This window comes from Pseudophryne corroboree, chromosome 5 (genome assembly GCF_028390025.1).
Source record: "Pseudophryne corroboree isolate aPseCor3 chromosome 5, aPseCor3.hap2, whole genome shotgun sequence".
Lineage (NCBI taxonomy): Eukaryota > Metazoa > Chordata > Amphibia > Anura > Myobatrachidae > Pseudophryne > Pseudophryne corroboree.
The window spans coordinates 651,014,962-651,041,596 of NC_086448.1; the positions used below are offsets into that span (position 1 = coordinate 651,014,962).

The window sequence follows — 26,635 nt, forward strand, 5'->3', positions numbered from 1 at the left end:
AACCCAAGAATGCCGTCACATGTGGGGGGTCAGTAGACTACCCCCCCCCCCCCCCCTCCTTCCCACCTCACGATTAGGGCTAAACCTAGGGGGAGTGGCGGCTAGGGCTAAATGACGGGGATGGGGGGCTGCAGCTAACCCTAAATCTAATACCCACCCCAATATTTACCTTCAGGATGTCGGCTGTCGGTGTCCTGGCTCCAGTCTCATGAGTGGTGTCAGGATTCTGGCGTCGGTCACATGACCGCCGACATCACGACTGCCGGGATGCTAACCGCATCCTTTTTAGACAGGTAATGAAATGCCAAATGAATATTAATATCCTCATAATCTAAATACTTTATAAAGCAAGAACTGTATTTTTTAAACAAATATTCAATCAAGAAAGTATTGTAAAATATAAAAGAAGCAAAATAGCAGCAATATGAAAGTATATTACAGTGTTTTATAGTTTGCCATAAAGTGATCTGTTACCATGAATTACAATTTGTGTTTCCAACGTACAGAAAAATATCTATACTGCACATATTTATATATTGGTAACGTAGTGCTGAAATTGTTGCACATTGTTTAATTAAAATAAGATTTTACTCACCGGTAAATCTATTTCTCGTAGTCCGTAGTGGATGCTGGGAACTCCGTAAGGACCATGGGGAATAGACGGGCTCCGCAGGAGACTGGGCACTCTAAAAGAAAGATTAGGTACTATCTGGTGTGCACTGGCTCCTCCCTCTATGCCCCTCCTCCAGACCTCAGTTAGGATACTGTGCCCGGAAGAGCTGACACAATAAGGAAGGATTTTGAATTCCGGGTAAGACTCATACCAGCCACACCAATCACACCGTATAACTCGTGATATTATACCCAGCTAACAGTATGAAATATAACTGAGCCTCTCAACAGATGGCTCAACAATAACCCTTTAGTTAGGCAATAACTATATACAAGTATTGCAGACAATCCGCACTTGGGATGGGCGCCCAGCATCCACTACGGACTACGAGAAATAGATTTACCGGTGAGTAAAATCTTATTTTCTCTGACGTCCTAGTGGATGCTGGGAACTCCGTAAGGACCATGGGGATTATACCAAAGCTCCCAAACGGGCGGGAGAGTGCGGATGACTCTGCAGCACCGAATGAGAGAACTCAAGGTCCTCCTCAGCCAGGGTATCAAATTTGTAGAATTTAGCAAACGTGTTTGCCCCTGACCAAGTTGCAGCTCGGCAAAGTTGTAAAGCCGAGACCCCTCGGGCAGCCGCCCAAGATGAGCCCACTTTCCTCGTGGAATGGGCTGTTACTGATTTAGGATGCGGCAATCCAGCCGCAGAATGCTCCAGCTGAATTGTGCTACAAATTCAGCGAGCAATAGTCTGCTTAGAAGCAGGAGCACCTATTTTGTTGGGTGCCTACAGGATAAAAAACGAGTCAGTTTTCCTGATTCCAGCCGTCCTGGAAATATAAATTTTTAAGGCCCTGACTACGTCCAGTAACTTGGAATCTTCCAAGTCCCTAGTAGCCGCAGGCACTACAATAGGTTGGTTCAAGTGAAAAGCTGATACCACCTTAGGGAGAAACTGGGGACGAGTCCTCAATTCTGCCCTATCCATATGGAAAATCAGATAAGGGCTTTTACATGACAAAGCCGCCAATTCTGACACACGCCAGGCCGAAGCCAAGGACAATAACATGACCACTTTCCACGTGAGATATTTCAAATCCACAGTTTTAAGTGGCTCAAACCAATGTGATTTTAAGAAACTCAACACCACGTTGAGATCCCAAGGTGCCACAGAAGGCACAAAAAAGGGGCTGAATATGTAGCACTCCCTTTACAAAAGTCTGAACTCCAGGCAGTGAAGCCAGTTCTTTCTGGAAGAAAATCGACAGAGCCGAAATCTGGACCTTAATGGAACCCAAATTTAGGCCCATAGTCACTCCTGACTGTAGGAAGTGCAGAAAACGACCCAGCTGAAATTCCTCTGTTGGGGCCTTCCTGGCTTCACACCACGCAACATATTTTCGCCAAATACGGTGATAATGGTTTGCGGTTACTTCTTTCCTGGCTTTTATCAGCGTAGGAATGACTTCCTCCGGAATGCCCTTTTGCTTTAGGATCCGGAATTCAACCGCCATGCCGTCCAACGCAGCCGCGGCAAGTCTTGGAACAGACAGGGTCCCTGCTGTAGCAGATCCTGTCTGAGCGGTAGAGGCCATGGGTCCTCTGATATTATTTCTTGAAGTTCTGGGTACCAAGCTCTTCTTGGCCCATCCGGAACCATTCTTACTCCTCGTTTTCTTATTATTCTCAGTACCTTTGGTATGAGAGGCAGAGGAGGGAATACATAAACCGACTGGTACACCCACGGTGTCACTAGAGCGTCCACAGTTATTGCCTGAGGGTCCCTTGACCTGGCGCAATATCTAGTTTTTTGTTTAGGCGGGACGCCATCATGTCCACCTGTGGCCTTTCCCAACGGTTTACCAACAGTTGGAAGATTTCTGGATGAAGTCCCCACTCTCCCGGGTGTCGGTCGTGTCTGCTGAGGAAGTCTGCTTCCCAGTTGTCCACTCCCGGAATGAACACTGCTGACAGTGCTAAGACGTTATTTTCCGCCCATCGGAGAATCCTTGTGGCTTCTGCCATCGCCATCCTGCTTCTTGTGCCGCCCTGTCGGTTTACATGGGCGACTGCCGTGATGTTGTCTGATTGGATCAGTACCGGCTGGTTTTGAAGCAGAGGCCTTGCCAGACTTAGGGCATTGTAAATGGCCCTCAGTTCCAGAATATTTATGTGTAGGGACGACTCCTGACTTGACCAAAGTCCTTGGAAATTTTTTCCCTGTGTGACTGCCCCCCAGCCTCGAAGGCTGGCATCCGTGGTTACCAGGACCCAGTCCTGTATGCCGAATCTGCGGCCCTCTTGAAGATGAGCACTCTGCAGCCACCACAGTAGAGATACCCTGGTCCTTGGAGACAGGGTTATCAGCCGATGCATCTGAAGATGCGATTCCGACCACTTGTCCAAGAGGTCCCACTGAAAGGTTCTTGCATGGAACCTGCCGAATGGAATTTTGCTTCGTAAGAAGCTACCATTTTTCCCAGGACTCGTGTGCAGTGATGCACCGATACCTGTTTTGGTTTCAGGAGGTCTCTGACTAGAGATGACAGCTCCTTGGCTTTCTCCTGCGGGAGAAACACTTTTTTCTATTCTGTGTCCAGAACCATCCCCAGGAACAGCAGGCGTGTGGTAGGAACCAGCTGTGACTTTGGAATGTATAGAATCCATCCGTGCTGTTGTAGCACTTCCCGAGATAGTGCTACTCCGACCAACAACTGCTCCATGGACCTCGCCTTTATAAGGAGATCGTCCAAGTACGGGATAATTAAAAACTCCCTTTTTTCGAAGGAGTATCATCATTTCTGCCATTACCTTGGTAAAGACCCTCGGTGCCGTGGACAGTCCAAACGGCAGTGTTTGGAATTGGTAATGGCAATCCTGTACCACAAATCTGAGGTACTCCTGGTGAGGATGGTAAATGGGGACATGTAGGTAAGCATCCTTGATGTCCAGGGATACCATGTAATCCCCCTCCTCCAGGCTTGCAATAACCGCCCTGAGCGATTCCATCTTGAACTTGAATTTTTTTATGTATGTGTTCAAGGACTTCAAATTTAAAATGGGTCTCACCGAACCGTCCGGTTTCGGTACCACAAACAGTGTGGAATAGTAACCCCGTCCTTGTTGAAGTAGGGGCACCTTGACTATCACCTGCTGGGAATACAGCTTGTGAATTGCCTCTAGCACAGCCTCCCTGCCTGAGGGAGTTGTCGGCAAGGCAGATTTGAGGAAACGGCGGGGGGGAGACGCCTCGAATTCCAGCCTGTACCCCTGAGATACTACATGAAGGATCCAGGGATCCACCTGTGAGCGAGCCCACTGATCGCTGAAATTTTTGAGGCGCCCCCCCACCGTACCTGGCTACGCCTGTGAAGCCCCCGCGTCATGCGGTGGACTCAGAGGAAGCGGGGGAAGAATTTTGATTCTGGGAACTGGCTGACTGGTGCAGCTTTTTCCCTCTTCCCTCGTCTCTGTGCAGAAAGGAAGCGCCTTTGACCCGCTTGCTTTTCTGAAGCCGAAAGGACTGTACCTGATAATACAGTGCTTTCTTAGGCTGTGAGGAACCCTGAGGTAAAAAAATTTCTTCCCAGCTGTTGCTGTGGATACGAGGTCCCAGAGACCATCCCCAAACAATTCCTCACCCTTATTAGGCTCTATGTGCCTTTTAAAGTCAGCATCACCTATCCAGTGTCGGGTCTCTAATACCCTCCTGACAGAATGGACATTGCATTAATTCTGGATGCCAGCCGGCAAAATATCCCTCTGTGCATCCTTATGTTCGCAAAATAGTATCCCTGTTTGACAGGGTTACAGACCACGCTGCAGCAGCACTATCTGCAGGTCTCAGTCTAGTACCTGAGTGTGTAAATACAGACTTCAGGATAGCCTCCTGCTTTTTATCAGCAGGTACCTTCAAAGTGGCCGTATCCTAAGACGGCAGTGCCACCTTTTTTGACAAACGTGTGAGCGCCTTATCCACCCTAGGGGATATCTCCCAGCGTAACTTATCCTCTGGCGGGAAAAGGTACGCCATCAGTAACTTTTTAGAAATTACCAGTTTCTTATCGGGGGAACGCACGCTTTTTCACACTTCATTCACTCATTTGATGGGGGAACAAAACACTGCCTGCTTTTTCTCCCCAAACATAAAACCCTTTTTTAGTGGTACTTGGGTTAATGTCAGAAATGTGTAACACATTTTTTATTGCCGGGATCATGTAACGGATGTTTCTAGTGGATTGTGTATATGTCTCAACCTCGTCGACACTGGAGTCAGACTCCGTGTCGACATCTGTGTCTGCCATCTGAGGGAGCGGGCGTTTTTGAGCCCCTGATGGCCTTTGAGACGCCTGGGGAGGCGCGGGATGAGAAGCCGGCTGTCCCATAGCTGTTACGTCATCCAGCCTTTTATGTAAGGAGTTGACACTGTCGGTTAATACCTTCCACCTATCCATCCACTCTGGTGTCGGCCCACAGGGGGCGACATCCCATTTATCGGCATCTGCTCCGCCTCCACATAAGCCTCCTCATCAAACATGTCGACACAGCCGTACAGACACACCGCACACACACAGGGGATGCTCTGACTGAGGACAGGACCCCACACAGCCCTTTGGGGAGACAGAGAGTATGCCAGCACACACCAGAGCGCTATATAATGTAGGGATAAACACTATCACTGAGTGAATTTTCCCCAATAGCTGCTTGTATAAACAATATTGCGCCTAAATTTAGTGCCCCCCCTCTCTTTTTAACCCTTTGAGCCTGAAAACTACAGGGGAGAGCCTGGGGAGCTGTCTTCCAGCTACACAGTGAAGAGAAAATGGCGCCAGTGTGCCGAGGGAGATAGCTCTGCCCCTTTTTCGCGGACTTTTCTCCCGCTTTTTTATGGATTCTGGCAGGGGTAATTATCACATATATAGCCTCTGGGGCTATATATTGTGATTATTTTGCCAGCCAAGGTGTTTTTATTGCTGCTCAGGGCGCCCCCCCCCCCAGCGCCCTGCACCCTCAGTGACCAGAGTGTGAAGTGTGTATGAGGAGCAATGGCGCACAGCTGCAGTGCTGTGTGCTACCTTGGTGAAGACTGAAGTCTTCTGCCGCCGATTTTCCGGACCATCTTCATGCTTCTGGCTCTGTAACGGGGACGGCGGCGCGGCTCCGGGAACGAACACCAAGGACGGGTCCTGCGGTCGATCCCTCTGGAGCTAATGGTGTCCAGTAGCCTAAGAAGCCCAAGCTAGCTGCAAGCAGGTAGGTTCGCTTCTTCTCCCCTTAGTCCCTCGTTGCAGTGAGCCTGTTGCCAGCAGGTCTCACTGTAAAATAAAAAACCTAACATATACTTTCTTTCTAGGAGCTCAGGAGAGCCCCTAGTGTGCATCCAGCTCGGCCGGGCACAGAAATCTAACTGAGGTCTGGAGGAGGGGCATAGAGGGAGGAGCCAGTGCACACCAGATAGTACCTAATCTTTCTTTTAGAGTGCCCAGTCTCCTGCGGAGCCCGTCTATTCCCCATGGTCCTTACGGAGTTCCCAGCATCCACTAGGACGTCAGAGAAAAATAATTATTATGTCTCTAGTTTTCTTTCCTTTCCGATGTATGTGGCGCAACAAATAAAGCAGAGGGAGTAGTTTGAGCGCTAGGGAGCCACATGGAATAACACTTACAGAAGTCTCTTTCCCTTTCCATGGTTATATTTTGCCAATATTTTTTTATAATTTGGAATTGTTAGAGATAAAGAAGATATAATAACAGCAGGGACGTGCAGTCAGGTGAGGCAGTGCCTCCCCTGTCATTAATGACTAAAATAATATAAAGAAGATACTTATGACACATATTCTGTGTCATAAGTATATGCTTTATATTATCCTAATCTTTATCCCTTTTCAAATTTGGGTTGGGAGGTACCGATCATGGAGCCTCCCGTTGTGAATGGGGAAAGGTATGGGAGCGGGGGGCGGGGCCTAGCAATGGGCATTAAAAGCCCATTGAAAATACATGGGAAAGCGGCACCATTAGAGGTGCCGCTTTCATACAGGGACGTGCTTTCAACCCATGAAAGCACGCCCCTGTCAGTGAGGCCACAGTGATTGGCCAGCGGATCAGTCACTGGATCCGCTGTCAATCACTGTGTGGGCGTGGCGGAGGTGCGGGCGTCGGTGGCGGCGGTACAGGCGGCGGTGAGAGTATTAGCGGCAGGCAGGGATCCGAGATTCCTGCCTGCCATTCTGCAGAGTTTGGCAGCGGAATGGTACCAATTTAAAAAATGGTGTCTCAGCGTAATTTTTGAAATTCAAGATGCCCGCTGCGCGCCAATGATGGCTTGCTGCATCATCGCCCTGCCCCCTCCGGCTGACTTATATACGTCAGCGCGAGGCAGCGGCGTGTCAGTCCGATGGCGGAGGAGAAGCAGAGAAGAGCTCCTGAAGACAGAAGACGCCGGAAGTCCTGGATGGGCGGCGGCTATGCAAAAGAGCTTAACAGCCGCCGCTCACCAGGTGAAGACGCTGGAAGCCCTGGGGAAGGCGGCGAACATGCAAAATCGCTTAAAGGCCGCCGCCTCCCAGGTGAAGACGCCGGAGGAAGACGCTGGAAGCCCTGGGGAGGTGGCGGCCCCCCCAGGTGAAGACGCTGGAAGTCCTGGGGAGGCGGCGGCCATGCAAAAGAGCTTAAAGGCCGCCGCCCCCAGGTGAAGACCCTGACTAATAAACTCTTTTTTTAAAGATAGTGTGGTGTTTTTATTTTAATATTTTCTTTACAGGTGCCAGCAGGCCCATTATGTACGGGCATGCTGGCACTTGTGGTTCTCCAAGTGCCAGCATGCTGGGGCAGGCTTGCTGGTACCTGTAGGCCACCTGTAAAGAACAATATTACTATTCTTTACAGGTGAACTACAGGTGCCAGCAGGCCCATTATGTCCAGGCATGCTGGCACTTGTGGTTCTCCAAGTGCCAGCATGCTGGGGCAGGCTTGCTGGTACCTGTAGGCCACCTGTAAAGAACAATATTACTATTCTTTACAGGTGAACTACAGGTGCCAGCGGGCCCATTATGTGCGGGCATGCTGGCACTTGTGGTTCTCCAAGTGCCAGCATGCTGGGGCAGCCTTGCTGGGACCTGTAGGCCACCTGTAAAGAACAATATTAACAATGAACCCCGCACCCACCGCCACCAGGGGTGCAAGGCATAGCACTGGACTATCAGCCCAGTGCTGTTTATTGCTCGGGAGGGGGACCCCATTTTTATTATTGGGGTCCCCACTTCCGAGGAATTCCAGTTCTGGACTGACTAGTTTGGGGGGGCAGATTAATGTTATAGCAGGGGGACCCCATACCGAGTGTATCCCCTGCTATGGCATTATCCTCCCTGGCTGGTTCTGCCTGGTGCTGGTTTTAGCAATGTAGGGGGGACTACACTTTCTTTTTCCCCCCATTGTATGGTGGGGGGGATGGTTATCTGCAAGTGCCTCCCCAGCCACTAACCGCACGCCACTGAATAACAGTAACACATAAGCAAATACATAGATGTAGACAATACAGAAGGGGGAGAGAGCAGTTCCTACTGTCCCATATGGGATATTACTATTTAAATTTGATCATTTACAACAACATTGTTTATTTAATGGATGATAGTTAGTGACTATAGCGGCACAGCAAACTGGGTAGCAGTAGTAACAACTATAATGGTGGCCAGCATCCCTGGAGCCCAGCTGTCATCTTTACGTGCTGCCCAGACTGAGAGGACCTCTTATTTCCTTTTCCTCCATGAAAGCATTAACAGGGTCTGTTTATCAGTTAAATGTGGCTGTCTAAATTGTTATCACTGTGTAATGATATCACCAAACAGGACTCCTGCAGAAGTACTGAACATAAAATGTCTTTGACCTGCTAAACAGGCCGTGCTGGAGTTCCAGTTGTCCCATTGAATGAGGAATACAGACATGAAAGATATGAGGGATATAAATGGAGAGTGTTAAGATGTCCATACACCTAAGGATTTATTGTCCGATCTGGCTGGTTGGAAAGAAAATCTGGTAACGGATGGGAGCAAATGACAATTGACCATTTGCTCCCAAACACGGGAAAATAGACAAAAATGGTCAATCAGACATATTGGTTAAATCCATTTGATTTAACCAATTTGTCTGAATGCCGTTTTGTCAATTTTACGACATTTAGGAGCAAATGGTCAATTGTCATTTGCTCCCACATATTACCAGATTTTCGTTCCAACCAGCCAGATCGGACGATAAATCCTTAGGTGCATGGCTAGCTTTACACACAGAGTAAGGGAGACATACTAGAGATAAAAGAGAATAGGGAGCTGGAATGATGATGATGATGATGATGCCTTACAGGAGAAACGAAGAATGTGCATGAGGCTGATAGGAGACAAGAGAATAAGGGAAGTACTTACACCGCCAGGGATCGGGAGGAGAAGACCAGAGACAAACGGAGACAAAATTGATCAAAACAACATAAAATATCAACTAAAATTTTCCACATTTAACTTTCTACAAATATTTTGATTTGTAGCTCTTATTGCAATCTGCCCCTCTTTTTCTTGCAGGAACTAAAGGACAATGCTATTTATTAAAGAAAGCAACATGCATTTTTCCATCCATCATATAACCACCATTGCCAATGTACCAGCTTATGACCTAAGTAACTTGGTTGGAGAATTTCAAACATAAATTAATAACTTTTAATATTGTTTACTACTTACCAAGCTTTGCTTCTGAGCTTCTTGTCTAATTTTCATCTGTAGGTCATAATCCCTCTTTCTGGCATTCATGTGTTGTGTGGACATATCTATTTCTTTTAGCAGATATTCGGATGTATCTTTTACATTATTCAGCTTCAGCTCCTGAATATTAGAATTCTGCCTAATTTAAAAAGACAAACAAATATTAATAAATATTTGTCGGGTTACGGTATCTGTTTTTAAAGTTGGGAAAATGTAAATGCAAGGGCCAAACTATAACTTTGTGGGCCTCATAGCAATACTGCAAGGCATACCTAGAGGAAGCATCTGCAACAGGAAAGGTTCCACAATAACAAGTCATCCATCATTGTGACCCCCACAGCGAAATACTGGAGGAAACATCTCCATATCTAGAGAGGCCCCCTCTCTATCAACCTTCTCACTGAGGTGTCAACCTCAATAATAGAGGAGGGGCACCGGGTAGAGGCAGTGTAACACTCTCTGTCTGCACCCTCCCATGATAGGACTGGTCACAGTGAGTGTGACCTCTGCAGTCTTATCACAATATGCAGTGAATTGGGACAGATAGAAGGTCTGGGACTATAACCTGACCTCTGTATCAGAACAGTAATGATGAAGCACTATACTGTAAATTCAGATCACGGCGGTCACTGCTTACTCAGTGGAGAGACACACTCGCAGCACGAACCCGATTCTCAGCTGATCAGAGGGCACCAAGCCTATTTACACCAGCAAGAAGTTAGCCTGCTTCTACTGCACTACTGGATTAGGCTGGGAGGAAGGGATGGCATGTCACCATGGGAATAATTCAGATCTGATCGCTGCGGTGTGTTTTCGCACATCGGGCGATCAAGTCCTAACTGCGCATTCATATGCACCGCAATGCGCACGTGCATTGGACAACAACAATGGGCATTGCTGGTCAGCGACGGGATGGTGCAAAAAATCCGTTCGCAAGGTGATTCACAGGAGGAGGCTGTTTGTGGGTGGTAATTGACCGTTTACTGGGAGTGTCCGGAAAAACACAGGCGTGCACAAGCGTTTGCAGGGAGGGTGTCTGACGTCAGCTCTGGCCTCGATCAGCCTGATGTGATCGCACTGGAGGAGTAAGTCCTGGACTGCGCAGAGACTGCACAAAGTAAATTTTAGCAGCTCAGCGTACACATGCAATCTCACACTTGCACGGCAAATTTACACTCCCCCCTGGAGGCAGTGACTATGTGATCATAGGACAGAAAAATTAGCAGCCCAGCGATCAGGTCTGAATTACCCCTATGTCCTTTCCTTAAATTATTCTTGTCTAGAGAAAAGTGCAATCTACTGTATTAAGGTGTGTGAAGGAATAGGAAACTAGATGGCTAATTATATACAGTAGATTTGGAGTGAGAGGAGGTTTAAAGAGGGCTCTGCATAATTTAGTGGACCAGCAAAAATAGGATTTTAAGTACCTATTGGTAAATCCTCTTCTCGTAGTCCGTAGAGGATACTGGGGTCCACATTAGTACCATGGGGTAAAGAAGGGTCCCCTGGGAGCCTTGGCACTTTCAGAAATTAATAGTGTGGGGTGGCTCTTCCCTCTATGCCCCTTGTACCAGACTCAGTCTAGAAACCGTGCCAGAGGAGACGGACAAACCTTAAGAGAAGGACTGAAAGGCCAGTGGTGAGATTCGAACCAGCACACACAAACCAAAAGGAAAGCCATGCTAACCAAACTTGAATAGGAACAGCAACAGCTGAACCCACAAAAATACTTAACCAAGTAACTGTGCAGGAAACATGAAGCACTGGGCGGGCGCCCAGTATCCTCTAAGGACTATGAGAAAATAATTTACCGGTAGGTAATTAAAATCCTATTTTTTTCTTACGTCCTAGAGGATAATGGGGTCCACATTAGTACCATGGGGATGTATCAAAGCTTCCAAACTGGGTGGGAGAGTGCGGAGGTTCCTGCAGAACTGATTGACCAAATTGAAGGTCCTCAGTGGCCAGAGTATCGAACTTGTAGAACTTAGCAAACGTGTTAGAACCCGACCAAGTAGCTGCTCGGCAGAGCTGCAAAGCCGAGACGCCCCGGGCAGCCACCCAGGAAGAACCCACTGACCTAGTAGAGTAGTCCTGAACAGATTTTGGACATGTATGCCTGCCGTGGAATAAGCATGCTTGATAGTAAGCCTGATCCAGCGTGCAATTGTCTGCTTTGAAGTAGGACACCCAATTTTGGGGGTAATTCCAAGTTGATCGCAGCAGGAATCTTTTTAGCAGTTGGGCAAAACCATTTGCACTGCAGGGGAGGCAGATATAACATGTGCAGAAAGAGTTAGATTTGGGTGGGTTATTTATTTCTGTGCAGGGTAAATCCTGGCTGCTTTATTTTTACACTGCAAATTAGATTGCAGATTGAACACACCCCACCCAAATCTAACTCTCTCTGCACATGTTAAATCTGCCTCCCCTGCAGTGCACATGGTTTTGCCCAATTGCTAACAAAATTCCTGCTGCGATCAACTTGGAATTACCCCCTTTATTGGGATTATAAGGAACAAACAGCGAGTCCGATTTTCTGTGACAAGCTGTTCGCTTTACGTACCCCTGCAAAACCCTCACATCATCTAGGGACTTTGAAGTAGAGGAGGTGTCGGTAACCACCGGAAACCACAATAGGTTGGTTGATAGGAAACGCAGACACAACCTTTGGAAGAAATTGCTGATAAGTTCTGAGTTCAGCTCTATCCTCATGAAAAATCAAGTAGGGGCTCTTATGAGACAATGCCCCCAGTTCCGACACCCGCCTGGCTGAAGCCAGGGCCAAAGGTGTAACGGTCTTCCACGTAAGAAACTTTACGTTCACCTCCTGTAAGGGCTCAAACCATTCCGATTGGAGGAACTGCAACACCACGTTGAGATCCCAAGGTGCCATGGGAGGCACAAAGGGTGGTTGGATATGCAGAATACCCTTCAAGAACGTCTGAAAATCAGGGAGGGAAGCCAATTGTTTCTGGAAGAAAATGGATAAGGCCGAAATCTGGACCTTTATGGAGCCCAGGCGCAGGCCCACATCCACACCTGACTGCAGAAAAAGCAGAAACGTCCCAGTTGAAATTCCACCGCAGAAAATTTCCTGTTCTCACACCAAGAGACGTATTTTTTCCAAATACGGTGGTAAAGCTTAGACGTTACCCCTTTCTAGCTTGGATCAAAGTCGGAATAACCTTATCCGGGATTCCTTCCGGACTAAAATTTGACGCTCAACTTCCATGCCCTCAAACGTAGCCATGATAAGTCTTGATTGACGAATGGCCCATGTTGCAGGAGACCCTCTCGAAGAGGTATAGGCCACGGATCCTCCAGGAGCATGTCCAGTAGATCCGCATACCAAGCACTTCTTGGCCAGTCTGGAGCAATAAGAATTGCTTGAACCTTTTCCCTTTTTATTCTTTTGAGAATCTTTGGGATTAATGGAAGTGGTGGAAACACATATACCATCTGGTCGACCCATGGGGTCGACATAGTGTCCACCGCCACTGCCTGTGGGTCCCTCGACCTGGAACAATACTGCTGGAGCTTCTTGTTTAGATGAGAGGCCATCATTTCGATTTGTGGAATTCCCCACCAACGTGTCAAGCACCCGAACACCTCCGGGTGGAGGCCCCACTCTCCTGTGTGGAGGTCATGTCTGCTGAGGAAGTCTGCTTCCCAGTTGTCTACTCCCGGAATGAAGATTGCCGACAATGCCACAGTGTCTTTCTGCCCAGGGGAGAATCCTTGTTACCTCATAGCTGCTCTGCTCTTCGTTCCACCCTGTCGGTTTATGTACATTACCGCCGTCACATTATCCGACTGAACTTGAATGGCGTGATCTTGAAGAAGATGTGATGCCTGTAGAAGGGCATTGTACAGTATATGGCCCTTAGCTCCAGAATGTTGATCGGAATAATGGTTTCCTGACTTGACCATTTTCCTTGGAACTGTTCCCCTTGGGTGACTGCTCCCCAACCTCTCAGGCTTGCATCTGTGGTTAGCAGAATCCAATTTTAAAACCCGAACTTTCGACCCTCTGCCAGGTACGAAGTCTAAAGCCACCACAGAAGAGAAATCCTGGCTTTCGGCGACAGATGTATTCTCTGGTGCATGTGAAGGTGCGATCCGGACCATTTGTCCAACAGATCCAGCTGGAAGGGCGTTGCGTGAAACCTTCTATACTGCAGTGCCACGTAAGAGGCTACCATCTTCCCCAGAAGGCGAATGCATAGATGCACCGATATCCGGGTTGGCTTTAGTACATCCTGCACCATCGACTGGATTACCAATGCCTTTTCCAATGGAAGGAATACCTTCTTTTCCTCCGTATCCAGTATCATCCCCAGGAACGGAAGCCTCCTTGTTGGTTCCAGGTGAGATTTTGGTAAATTCGGAATCCACCCGTGATCCTGGAGTAGTCGGGTTGAGAGGACAATATTGTCCAACAACCTCTCCCTGGATGGTGTTTTTATCAGCAGGTCATCCAGGTACGGTATTGTGTTCACTCCTTGCATGCGGAGGATAAACATCATCTCTGCCATTACCTTGGTGAACACCCTTGGTGCTGTGGAGAGGCCAAATGGCAGGGCCTGGAACTGGTAGCGACAGTCCTGTAGTGCAAACCTTAGATGTCCAGAGACACCCGGAATTCCCCATCCTACAGACCTGAGATCACTGCTTTCAGAGACTCCATCTTGAACTTGAACACCCGTAAGTACGGGTTCAGTGACTTGAGGTTTAAAATGGGCCTTACCGAACCGTCCGGTTTTGGTACCATAAACAGCTTGGAGTAATAACCTTTGTTTTGTAGTTAATGTGGAACTGGGACAATGACCTGAGTCTGTACCAGTTTCTGAATTGCTGTCTGTAAAGTCATACTTGCTTCTGGAGAAGCTGGTAAGCCTAATTTGAAGAATCTGTGAGGTGGGAGTTCCTGAAACTCCAGTCTGTAACCCTGGGCGATAAGGTCTTTGACCCAGGGATCCTGGCATGACGCTGCCCAAATGTGATTGAAATAACGTAATCGGGCTCCCACCTGCCTGTCTTCCAGGCAGTGTGGTCCACCGTCATGATGAAGGCTTTGAGGAAGCAGAACCGGAGGTCTGTTCCTGAGAACCTGCAGCTGCTGGTTTTCTGGGATTACATCTATTGCCTTTGAAGGCTGTAGAAGAACCTTTGGATTTACTTTTAAATTTTGCTGTCCGAAAGGACTGCAGAGTTGTAGTAGAGTATGTTTTCCTAGCTGGGGGTGCTGCGGAAGGAAGGTACAGATGGGTCCTCCGTTATCTTGACTGGCTGAGGCGTTAGTCGTGATCGGGCATACGCAGCATACCGGGGTGCAGGTAGGGGCGCCTAGTCGCAGAGAGGCGCGCCTAGTCGCAGGGAGGCGCACAGAGCGTTTGAAGTTACCTTTAAGTGTAATACCTGCGATCATCCACCAGATGTCTCTTTTTACAATCACCACTGCGCATGCGTGTGGTCTCCCGTAAAATATAGTGTTCACTCTAGGCTGTTTGAGCAGGGCGCCGCGCCCTGCCCGATTTTTTAAGGGCAAAACCAGCCCTGCCCTTTCTGCGGCGCCCTGCTAAAACAGCCGCCCGCTTTCTGCCCCTCTCAGCGTGTAAAGATGCCACGCGCATGCGAGCGGCATCCATTCACGCTGTCAGAAAGCTTGGGGGAATCCCAGCACCTCCGTAGGTGCTGGGCATGCCCCCAACAGTGAGGCCGCCGTCTGCCCATGCCCCCGTCTGTGTGCTGACCCGCCCACTTGCATTACGTGCAAGTGGACACGCCCCCTATTTCCATAGACACGCCTCTTTTGGCGCGGGCTTGTGCCCCTAACGGACGCGCGCCCTGCCCTGCCCATCCGCTGGAGTGAACACTAAAATACAATACTGAAATACATAGTAAGAACTACTTTACTAGTGCGTCTCATTACGCTGCATACAATATATACAGCGTCTTATTATGCTACATTATTTCATACAGTATATACAGTACAGACGCAAATAGTACAGCATTTATGGTCCATTTATAGTACTTTAGGAATACGTGAGCGTCCAAGTACCGCAGACAAAGCAACATAAAACCAGTAGTGTACACAGACGCAAACGGACGTGTTACAAGTACATTGTTGCCTATTGATGTTAGGGACTTCCTTCCCAGTGGTGTTGGTTTATACCTTACGGGACTCGGACGCTCATACTTGTATTTCAAAAGCACAATATTTTCCACCACCTCCCCCTACCTCCATCGCCCTTCCCCCCCCCGGGAGCCTGCACAGTTCATCCAGTAGACAGGGAGGGAGTTCAGGTCAGGTACAATACACAATGCCCCCAGTGAGACAATGCCCTCAGTTCCGACACCCGCCTGGCTGAAGCCAGGGCCAAAGGTGTAACGGTCTTCCACGTAAGAAACTTTACGTTCACCTCCTGTAAGGGCTCAAACCATTCCGATTGGAGGAACTGCAACACCACATTGAGATCCCAAGGTGCCGTGGGAGGCACAATGGGTGGTTGGATATGCAGAACACCCTTCAAGAACGTCTGAAAATCAGGGAGGGAAGCCAACTGTTTCTGGAAGAAAATGGATAAGGCCGAAATCTGGACCTTTATGGAGCCCAGGCGCAGGCCAACATCCACACCTGACTGCAGAAAAAGCAGAAACGTCCCAGTTGAAATTCCACCGCAGGAAATTTCCTGTTCTCACACCAAGAGACGTATTTTTTCCAAATACGGTGGTAAAGCTTAGACGTTACCCCTTTCTGGCTTGGATCAAAGTCGGAATAACCTTATCCAGGATTCCTTCCGGACTAAAATTTGACGCTCACTTTCCATGCCCTCAAATGTAGCCATGATAAGTCTTGATTGACGAACGGCCCATGTTGCAGGAGACCCTCTCGAAGAGGTATAGGCCACGGATCCTCCAGGAGCATGTCCAGTAGATCCGCATACCAAGCACTTCTTGGCCAGTTTGGAGCAATAAGAATTGCTTGAACCTTTTCCCTTTTTATTCTTTTGAGAATCTTTGGGATCAATGGAAGTGGCGGAAACACATATACCATCTGGTCGACCCATGGGGCCGACATAGCGTCCACCGCCACTGCCTGTGGGTCCCTCGAACTGGAACAATACTGCTGGATCTTCTTGTTTAGATGAGAGGCCATCATTTTGATTTGTGGAATTCCCCACCAACGTGTCAAGCACCCGAACACCTCCGGGTGGAGGCCCCACTCTTCTATGTCGAGGTCATGTCTGCTGAGGAAGTCTGCTTCCCAGTTGTCTACTCCCGGAATGAAGATTGCCGACAATGCCACAGTGTCTTTCTGCCAAGGGGAGAATCCTTATTACTTCATAGCTGCTCTGCTCTTCGTTCCACCCTGTCGGTTTATGTATGTTACCGCCGTCACATTGTCTGACTGAACTTGAATGGCGTGATCTTGAAGAAGATGTGATGCCTGTAGAAGGGCATTGTACAGTATATGGCCCTTAGCTCCAGAATGTTGATCGGAAGAATGGTTTCCTGACTTGACCATTTTCCTTGGAACTGTTCCCCTTGGGTGACTGCTCCCCAACCTCTGAGGCTTGCATCTGTGGTTAGCAGAATCCAATTTTGAAACCCGAACTTTCGACCCTCGGCCAGGTGAGAAGTCTGAAGACACCACAGAAGAGAAATCCTGGCTTTCGGCGACAGATGTATTCTCTGGTGCATGTGAAGGTGCGATCCGGACCATTTGTCCAACAGATCCAGCTGGAAGGGCGTTGCGTGAAACCTTCTATACTGCAATGCCTCGTAAGAGGCTACCATCTTCCCCAGAAGGCTAATGCATAGATGCACCGATATCCGGGTTGGCTTTAGAACATCCTGCACCATCGACTGGATTACCAATGCCTTTTCCAATGGAAGGAAAACCTTCTGTTCCTCCGTATCCAGTATCATCCCCAGGAACGGAAGCCTCCTTGTTGGTTCCAGGTGAGATTTTGGTAAATTCGGAATCCACCCGTGATCCTGGAGTAGTCGGGTTGAGAGGACAATATTGTCCAACAACCTCTCCCTGGATGGTGTTTTTATCAGCAGGTCATCCAGGTACGGTATTGTGTTCACTCCTTGCATGCGGAGGATAAACATCATCTCTGCCATTACCTTGGTGAACACCTTTGGTGCTGTGGAGAGGCCAAATGGCAGGGCCTGGAACTGGTAGCGACAGTCCTGTAGTGCAAACCTTAGATCTCCAGAGACACCCGGAATTCCCCATCCTACAGACCTGAGATCACTGCTCTCAGAGACTCCATCTTGAACTTGAACACCCGTAAGTACGGGTTCAGTGACTTGAGGTTTAAAATGGGCCTTACCGAATCGTCCGGTTTTGGTACCATAAACAGCTTGGAGTAAATAAGATTTTACTCACCGGTAAATCTATTTCTCGTAGTCCGTAGTGGATGCTGGGACTCCGTAAGGACCATGGGGATTAGCGGCTCCGCAGGAGACTGGGCACAACTAAAGAAAGCTTTAGGACTACCTGGTGTGCACTGGCTCCTCCCACTAAGACCATGCTCCAGACCTCAGTTAGGATACTGTGCCCGGAAGAGCTGACACAATAAGGAAGGATTTTGAATCCCGGGTAAGACTCATACCAGCCACACCAATCACACCGTATAACTCGTGATACTATACCCAGTTAACAGTATGAAATATAACTGAGCCTCTCAACAGATGGCTCAACAATAACCCTTTAGTTAGGCAATAACTATAAACAAGTATTGCAGACAATCCGCACTTGGGATGGGCGCCCAGCATCCACTACGGACTACGAGAAATAGATTTACCGGTGAGTAAAATCTTATTTTCTCTGACGTCCTAAGTGGATGCTGGGACTCCGTAAGGACCATGGGGATTATACCAAAGCTCCCAAACGGGCGGGAGAGTGCGGATGACTCTGCAGCACCGAATGAGCAAACTCTAGGTCCTCCTCAGCCAGGGTATCAAACTTGTAGACTCTTACAAAAATGTTTTAACCCGACCAAGTAACAGCTCAGCAAAGTTGTAAAGCCGAGACCCCTCGGGCAGCCGCCCAAGAAGAGCCCCTTTTCTCGTGGAATGGGCTTTTACAGAATTAGGGTGCGGCAGTCCAGCCGCAGAATGTGCAAGTTGAATCGTGCTACAGATCCAGCGAGCAATCGTCTGCTTAGAAGTAGGAGCACCCAGCTTGTTGGGTGCATACAGGAGAAATAGCGAGTCAGTTTTCCTGACTCCAGCTGTCCTGGAAACATATACTTTTCAGGGCACTGACTACATCCAGTAACTTGGAATCCTCCAAGTCCCAAGTAGCCGCAGGCACCACAATAGGTTGGTTCACATTTAAAAATTATACCACCTTAGGAAGGAATTGGGAACAAGTCCTCAATTCCGCCTTATCCATATAAAATACAGATAAGGGCTTTTGTATGACAAAGCCGCCAATTCTGATACACGCCTGGCCGACGCCAAGGCCCATAGAATGACGTGAGGTATTATAGCTCCACGGATTTAAGTGGCTCAACCCAATGCGACTTCAGGAAATCCAACACCACGTTGAGATCCCACGGTGCCACTGGAGGCACAAACGGGGGCTGACTATGCAGCACTCCCTTAACAAAAGTCTGAACTTCAGGCAGTGAAGCCAGTTCAATTTTGGAAGAAAATCGATAGAGCCGAAATCTGGACCTTTATGGAACCCAATTTTAGGCCCATAGTCACCTCTGACTGTAGGAAGTGCAGAAATCGACCTAGCTGAAATTTCTCCTTTGGGGCCTTCCTGGCCTCACAGTACGCAACATATTTCCGCCACATGCGGTGATAATGGTTTGCGTTCACTTCTTTCCTAGCTTCAAATAGCGTAGGGATAACTTCCTCCGGAATTCCCTTTTCCTTCAGGATCCGGCGTTCAACCGCCATGCCGTCAACGCAGCCGCGGTACGTCTTGGAACAGACAGGCCCCCTGCTGCAGCAGGTCCTGTCTGAGCGGCAGAGGCCATGGGTCTTCTGAGATCATTTCTTGGAGTTCTGGTTACCAAGCTCTTCTTGGCCATCCCGGAACAATGAGTATAGTTCTTACTCCTCTCCTTCTTATTATTCTCTTTACCCTGGGTAAGAGAGGCATAGAAGGGAACACATACACCGACTGGTACACCCACGGTGTTACCAGAGCGTCCACAGCTATCGCCTGAGGGTCCTTGACCTAGCGCAATATCTTTGTAACTTTTAGTTGAGGCGGGACGCCATCATGTCCACCTGTGGCCTTTCCCAACGGTGTACAATCATTTGGAAGACTTCTGGATGAAGTCCCCACTCTCCCGGGTGGAAGTTTCTTAGTTGTCCACTCCGGGAATGAACACTGCTGACAGTGCTAACACATGATTTTCCGCCCATCGGAGAATCCTTGTGGCTTCTGCCATCGCCATCCTGCTTCTTGTGCTGCCCTGTCGGTTTACATGAGCGACCGCCGTGATGTTGTCTGACTGGATCAGCACCGGCCGGTGTTGAAGCAGGGGTCTAGCCTGACTTAGGGCATTGTAAATGGCCCTCAGTTCCAGAATATTTATGTGTAGGGAAGTCTCCTGACTTTTCCATAGCCTTGGAAGTTCCTTCCCTGTGTGACTGCCCCCCAGCCTCAAAGGCTGGCATCCGTGGTCACCAGGACCCAGTCCTGTATGCCGAATCTGCGGCCCCCTAGAAGATGAGCACTCTGCAGCCACCACAACAGCGACACCCTGACCCTTGGAGACAGGGTTATCCGCCGATGCATCTGAAGATGCGACCCGGACCACTTGTCCAACAGATCCCACTGGAAAATCCTTGCATGGGACCTGGCGAATGGAATTTCTTCGTAAGAAGCTACCATCTTTCCCAGGGCTCGCGTGCATTGATGCACCGACACCTGTATACGTATTAGGAGGTCTCTGTCTAGAGACAACAACTCCTTGGACTTCTCCTCCGGGAGAAACCCTTTTTATCCTGTTCTGTGTCCAGAACCATACCCAGGAACAGTAGACGCGTCGTAGGAACCAGCTGCGACTTTGGAATATTCAGAATCCAGAAGTGCTGTTGTAGCACTTCCCGAGATAGTGCTACTCCGACGAACAACTGCTCCCTGGACCTCGCCTTTATAAGGAGATCGTCCAAGTACGGGATAATTATTTCGGCCATTACCTTGGTAAATACCAACGGCAACGTCTGGAATTGGTAATGACAATCCTGTACCACAATATTGAGGTACTCCTGGTGAAGAGGGTAAATAGGGACATGCAGGTAATCATCCTTGATGTCCAGTGATACCATGAAATTCTCCAGGATTGCAATAATCGCCCTGAGCGATTCCATTTTTAACTTGAACCTTCGTATATAAGTGTTCAAGGCTTTCAATTTTAGAATGGGTCTCACCGAACCGTCTGGTTTCGGTACCACAACATTTTGGAATAGTAACCCCGGCCTTGTTGAAGGAGGGGTACCTTGCTTTCACCTGCTGGAAGTACAGCTTGTGAATTGCCGCTAGTACTACCTTTCTCCGAGGGCAGCCGGCAAGGCTGATGTGAGGTAACAGCGAGGGGGAGTCGCCTCGAACTCCAGCCTGTATCCCTGTGATACTATTTGCAGAACCTAGAGATCCACCTGTGGGCAAGCCCACTGGTCCCTGAAGTTCCCGAGACGCGCCCCTACCACACCTGTCTCCACCTGTGGAGCCCCAGCGTCATGCGGTGGACTCAGAGGAAGCGGGGGAAGATTTTTGATCCTGGGAACTGGCTGCTGGTGCAGCTTTTTTCCTTCTTCCCTTGTCTCTGTGCAGAAAGGAAGCGCCTTTGACCCGCTTGCTTTTCTGAAGCCGAAAGGACTGTACCTGAAAATACGGTGCTTTCTTAGGCTGTGAGGAAACCTGAGGTAAAAAAATTTCTTCCCAGCTGTTGCTGTGGATACGAGGTCCCAGAGACCATCCCCAAACAATTCCTCACCCTTATAAGGCAGAATCTCCATGTGCCTTTTACAGGCAGCATCACCTGTCCACTGCCGGGTTTCTAATACCCTCCTGGCAGAATGGACATTGCATTAATTCTGGATGCCAGCCGGCAAATATCCCTCTGTGCATCCTTTATATATAAGACAACGTCTTAAATATGCTCAATGTTAGCAAAATATTATCCCTGTCTTAGCGTATTAATATTATCTGACAGGGTATCAGACCACGCTGCAGCAGCCCTATTTATGCTGAGGCAATTGCAGGTCTCAGTATATAACCTGAGTGTGTAAATACAGACTTCAGGATCGCCTCCTGCTTTTTATCAGCAGGTTCCTTCAAGGTGGCCGTATCCTAAGACGGCAGTGCCACCTTTTGACAAACGTGTGAGCGCCTTATCCACCCTAAGGGATATCTCCCAACGTGACCTATCCTCTGGCGGGAAAGGGTACGCCATCAGTAACTTTTTAGAAATTACCAGTTTCTTATCGGGGGAAACCACGCTTCTTTACACACTTCATTCATTCATCTGATGGGGGAACAAAACACTGCCTGCTTTTTCTCCCCAAAAATAAAACCCCTTTTATGTGGTACTTGGGTTCATGTCAGAAAATGCGTAACACATTTTTCATTGCCGAGATCATGTAACGGATGTTCCTAGTGGATTGTGTATATGTCTCAACCTCGTCGCCACTGGAGTCAGACTCCGTGTCGACATCTGTGTCTGCCATCTGAGGTAACGGGCGTTTTTTGAGCCCCTGATGGCCTTTGAGACGCCTGTTACGTCATCCAGCCTTTTATGTAAGGAGTTGACACTGTCGGTTAATACCTTCCACCTATCCATCCACTCTGGTGTCGGCCCCACAGGGGGCGACATCCCATTTATCGGCCTCTGCTCCGCCTCCACGTAACTTTCCTCATCCAACATGTAGACACAGCCGTACCGACACACCGCACACACACAGGGAATGCTCTGACTGAGGACAGGACCCCACAAAGTCCTTTGGGGAGACAGAGAGAGAGTATGCCAGCACACACCAGAGCGCTATATAATTTAGGGATTAACACTATATTGAGTGAATTTTTCCCAATAGCTGCTTGTATATACAATATTGCGCCTAAATTTAGTGCCCCCCCTCTCTTTTTAACCCTTTGAGCCTGAAAACTACAGGGGAGAGCCTGGGGAGCTGTCTTCCAGCTGCACTGTGAAGAGAAAATGGCGCCAGTCTGCTGAGGGAGAAGCCCCGCCCTTTTTCAACTGACTTTTTCCCGCTTTTTCTGGAATACTGGCAGGGGTAATTTTACATCTATATAGCCTCTAGGACTACATATGATGTAGATTTGCCAGCCAAGGTGTCATATATTGCCCTCAGGGCGCCCCCCCCAGCGCCCTGCACCCATCAGTGACCGGAGTGTGAGGTGTACATGAGGAGCAATGGCGCACAGCTGCAGTGCTGTGCGCTACCTTGGTGAAGACCGAAGTCTTCTGCCGCCGATTTTCCGGACTCTTCATGCTTCTGGCTCTGTAAGGGGGACGGCGGCGCGGCTCCGGGAACGAACACCAAGGTCGGGTCCTGCGGTCGATCCCTCTGGAGCTAATGGTGTCCAGTAGCCTAAGAAGCCCAAACTACCACCTGTTAGGTAGGTTCGCTTCTTCTCCCCTTAGTCCCTCGCTGCAGTGAGTCTGTTGCCAGCAGATCTCACTGTAAAATAAAAAACCTAAATATACTTTCTTTCTAGGAGCTCAGGAGAGCCCCTAGTGTGCATCCAGCTCAGCCGGGCACAAGAATCTAACTGAGGTCTGGAGGAGGGTCTTAGTGGGAGGAGCCAGTGCACACCAGGTAGTCCTAAAGCTTTCTTTAGTTGTGCCCAGTCTCCTGCGGAGCCGCTAATCCCCATGGTCCTTACGGAGTCCCAGCATCCACTTAGGTCGTCAGAGAAATAACCTTTGTTTTGTAGTTAATGTGGAACTGGGACAATGACCTGAGTCTGTACCAGTTTCTGAATTGCTGTCTGTAAAGTCATACTTGCTTCTGGAGAAGCTGGTAAGCCTAATTTGATTTGAAGAATCTGTGAGGTGGGAGTTCCTGAAACTCCAGTCTGTAACCCTGGGCGATAAGGTCTTTGACCCAGGGATCCTGGGATGACGCTGCCCAAATGTGATTGAAATAACGTAATCGGGCTCCCACCTGCCTGTCTTCCAGGCAGTGTGGTCCACCGTCATGATGAAGGCTTTGAGGAAGCAGAACCGGAGGTCTGTTCCTGAGAACCTGCAGCTGCTGGTTTTCTTGGATTACATCTGTTGCCTTTGAATTTGAAGGCTGTAGAAGAAGCTTTGGATTTACTTTAAAATTTTGCTGTCCAGGACTGCAGAGTTGGAGTAGAGTGGAGTATGTTTTCCTAGCTGGGGGTGCTGTGGAAGGAAGGTACAGATGGGTCCTCCGTTATCTTGACTGGCTGAGGCATTAGTCGTGATCGGGCATACGCAGCGTACCGGGGCGTAGGTAGGGACGCCTAGATGCAGAGAAGCGCGCCTAGTCGCAGGGAGGCGTACAGAGCATTTGACATTACCTTTACGTGTAATACCTGCGATCGTCCACCAGATGTCTCTTTTTACAATCACCACTGCGCATGCATGTGGTCTCCCTTAAAATACAATACTGAAATACATAGTAAGAACTACTTTACTAGTGCGTCTCATTATGCTGCATACAGTATAAACAGTGTCAAAGTCGAAAAATATCATGATTCACATGCCTTGTACTAACCCCATGCACATGCCCGCTGCGCGTGCACACGCTCTGCCGTGCGTACTCATATTCACACTTTGCGTAATGGAGCTTCTACGGCCGTGCGCTTTGGCGCGTGGTATGCGCATTTACGGTAGAGTTTGTGAGCGTGTAGCGGGCGACTCGATCATAGCATATTTAACCCATATAGTGTGTTTTATAGTTAATATTCCCCTAGACAACGTCAGCAAGTATGTTTAGTTTAAACGGTTCTTGGACAGAGAGATTCCTCTTTACATGATAGGAAGGGTCAGATAAAGGTTGAAAGGTGGTGTCTAGTATCCAGCTGTAGGGTATTTTAAGGGTAACATTTCGGTGTTAGTTAGGAAAAGATCGCTCGCTCCTGCGTATAGTTATGTACAAAAGTAGTTTATGGACATTAATTGTATTTTGCTGTTTATTACACATGCGGGGGGAATCCAGAGGATACCACCCACTACAGCAGTTGGGGAAAGACACAGCCCACCTGTTCAAATCTACCTATGACCTTTGTTATAATGCAGAGACACATTCCTGTGTCCAATGAACAATGAGATTGTAGGAACCATTGTATTGTGAATGTATGCTGTGTATATAAAGACCAGCATTGCCTGGCCAGTCACTCACTCTCTCAAAAGGCTTTCTCTTTGAATGCTGAGGGCTGGAATCCAGGACGCGCTTGCGAATCATCCCCACGTATGTATATTTCTCTGTAGCCATTTTGTTCGCCATTGCTCATGTTATTCTCTGTTATTGTGTTAGATTTTGATGTTAGTTTGTAGTGTATGATATGTATTGTTTAACCTTTTATTAGAATCTATCCACAGTGGCCTTAGAACCATGTGGTTTTCAAATACAAATCAGTGCTGTGTTGTCACTTTCCTGCCAGGGCTTTTAAAGTGGTTTAACCTGTTTAACCTGTTTAAGGTGTATAAGCATTGTTAAGGTGTATAAGCATTGTTAAGGTGTATGCACTGCTGATACTTTGTATCACCAGCGCTACTTAAAGTTTAAAGGTATAGTGCTTTGCTGCTAAGGTTTAAAGTATAAGCATATCCTTACACTGTTTCATTACTTAAGGTTTACTGTATATCATTCTGTGAGCGTCTGTGCCGCTCGTGTCTCGCGCCCACGGCCTAGCGTCTGCTACGCTAAGTGCGTACCCTTACGGTACTCAGTGCGCCAATAGCGTACTCAGTCCGTAGTAGTATATAGCTTATGTTTAAAGGTAATATTTGACATTATCAACAGCGTCTCATTACGCTACATTATTTCATACAGTATATACAGTACAGACGCAAATAGTACAGCGTATATGGTCCATTTACAGTACTTTAGGAATATGTGAGCATCCAAGTCCCGCAGACAAAGCAACATAAAACCAGTAGTGTACACAGACGCAAATGGACGTGTTACAAGTACATTGTTGCCTATTGATGTTAGGGACTTCCTTCCCATTGGTGTTGGTTTATGCCTTAGGGGACTCGAACGCTCATACTTGTATTTCAAAAGCACAATATTTTCCACCACCTCCCCCTACCTCCATCGCCCTTTCCCCCCCGGGAGCCTGCACAGTTCATGCAGTAGACAGGGAGGGAGTTCAGGTCAAGTACAATACACAAACACCAACGATCTACAGTACTGTGATGCTCAGTTAGTTGCATCAGAATACACTAATTTATACTCATTACCGCTGTGTATTGTGTATAGCGGAATTAGTCGCTCCTGCAGATTTACTCTGATTTATGTGAAACCTGTGTGCACCCTTCCATTGAATGTATAACAAGGAAAAAAATAATAATAAAGTGAATGTCACGGGAACACATAAAAAAAAAAAGTTGGCACTTTGGGACTCGAACCCGGGACTCTCAGCGTGGGAGGTGGGGGCCTTCATCACTAGCCCACGACACTTCATGAGAGATTCACAAGTTCATGTGTAAAAGTACTGCAAAGAGCGATTCCTTCCCATTGGTGTTGGTTTATGCCTTAGGGGACTCGGCTGCTCATACTTGTATTTCAAAAGCACAATATTTTCCACCACCTCCCCCTACCCCCATCGCCCTTCCCCCCCGGGAGCCTGCACAGTTCATGCAGTAGACAGGGAGGGAGTTCAGGTCAGGTACAATACACAAACACCGGCGATCTACAGTACTGTGTTGCTCAGTTAGTTGCGTCGGAATACACTAATTTATACTCATTACCGCTATGTATTGTATATAACGGAATGAGTCGCTCCTGCAGATTTACTCTGAGTTATGTGAAACCTGTGTGCACCCTTCCATTGAATGTATAACAAAGAAAAAAATAATAATAAAGTGAATGTCACGGGAACACATAAAAAAAAAAAAAAAAAAAGGTTGGCACTTTGGGACTTGAACCCAGGACTCTCAGCATGGGAAGTGGGAGCCTTCATCACTAGCCCACGATGCTTCATGAGAGATTCACAAGCTCATGTGTAAAAGTAATGCAAAGAGCAATCCCTTCCCATTGGTGTTGGTTTATGCCTTAAGGGACTCGGAC

General features: G+C 48.1%; 1 protein-coding gene across 2 annotated transcripts in view; it reads right to left on the bottom strand.

Moving 5' to 3' along the window:
* The window catches only part of CCDC178 (coiled-coil domain containing 178), a 754,227-nt gene that overhangs the window by 301,821 nt on the left and 425,771 nt on the right, over nucleotides 1–26,635 (bottom strand). For both annotated transcript variants that reach the window (XM_063923667.1, XM_063923668.1), the window contains one exon: nucleotides 9,344–9,503. In XM_063923667.1, the coding sequence (XP_063779737.1) occupies nucleotides 9,344–9,503 (160 nt within the window). The remainder of the gene's footprint in view (nucleotides 1–9,343; nucleotides 9,504–26,635) is intronic.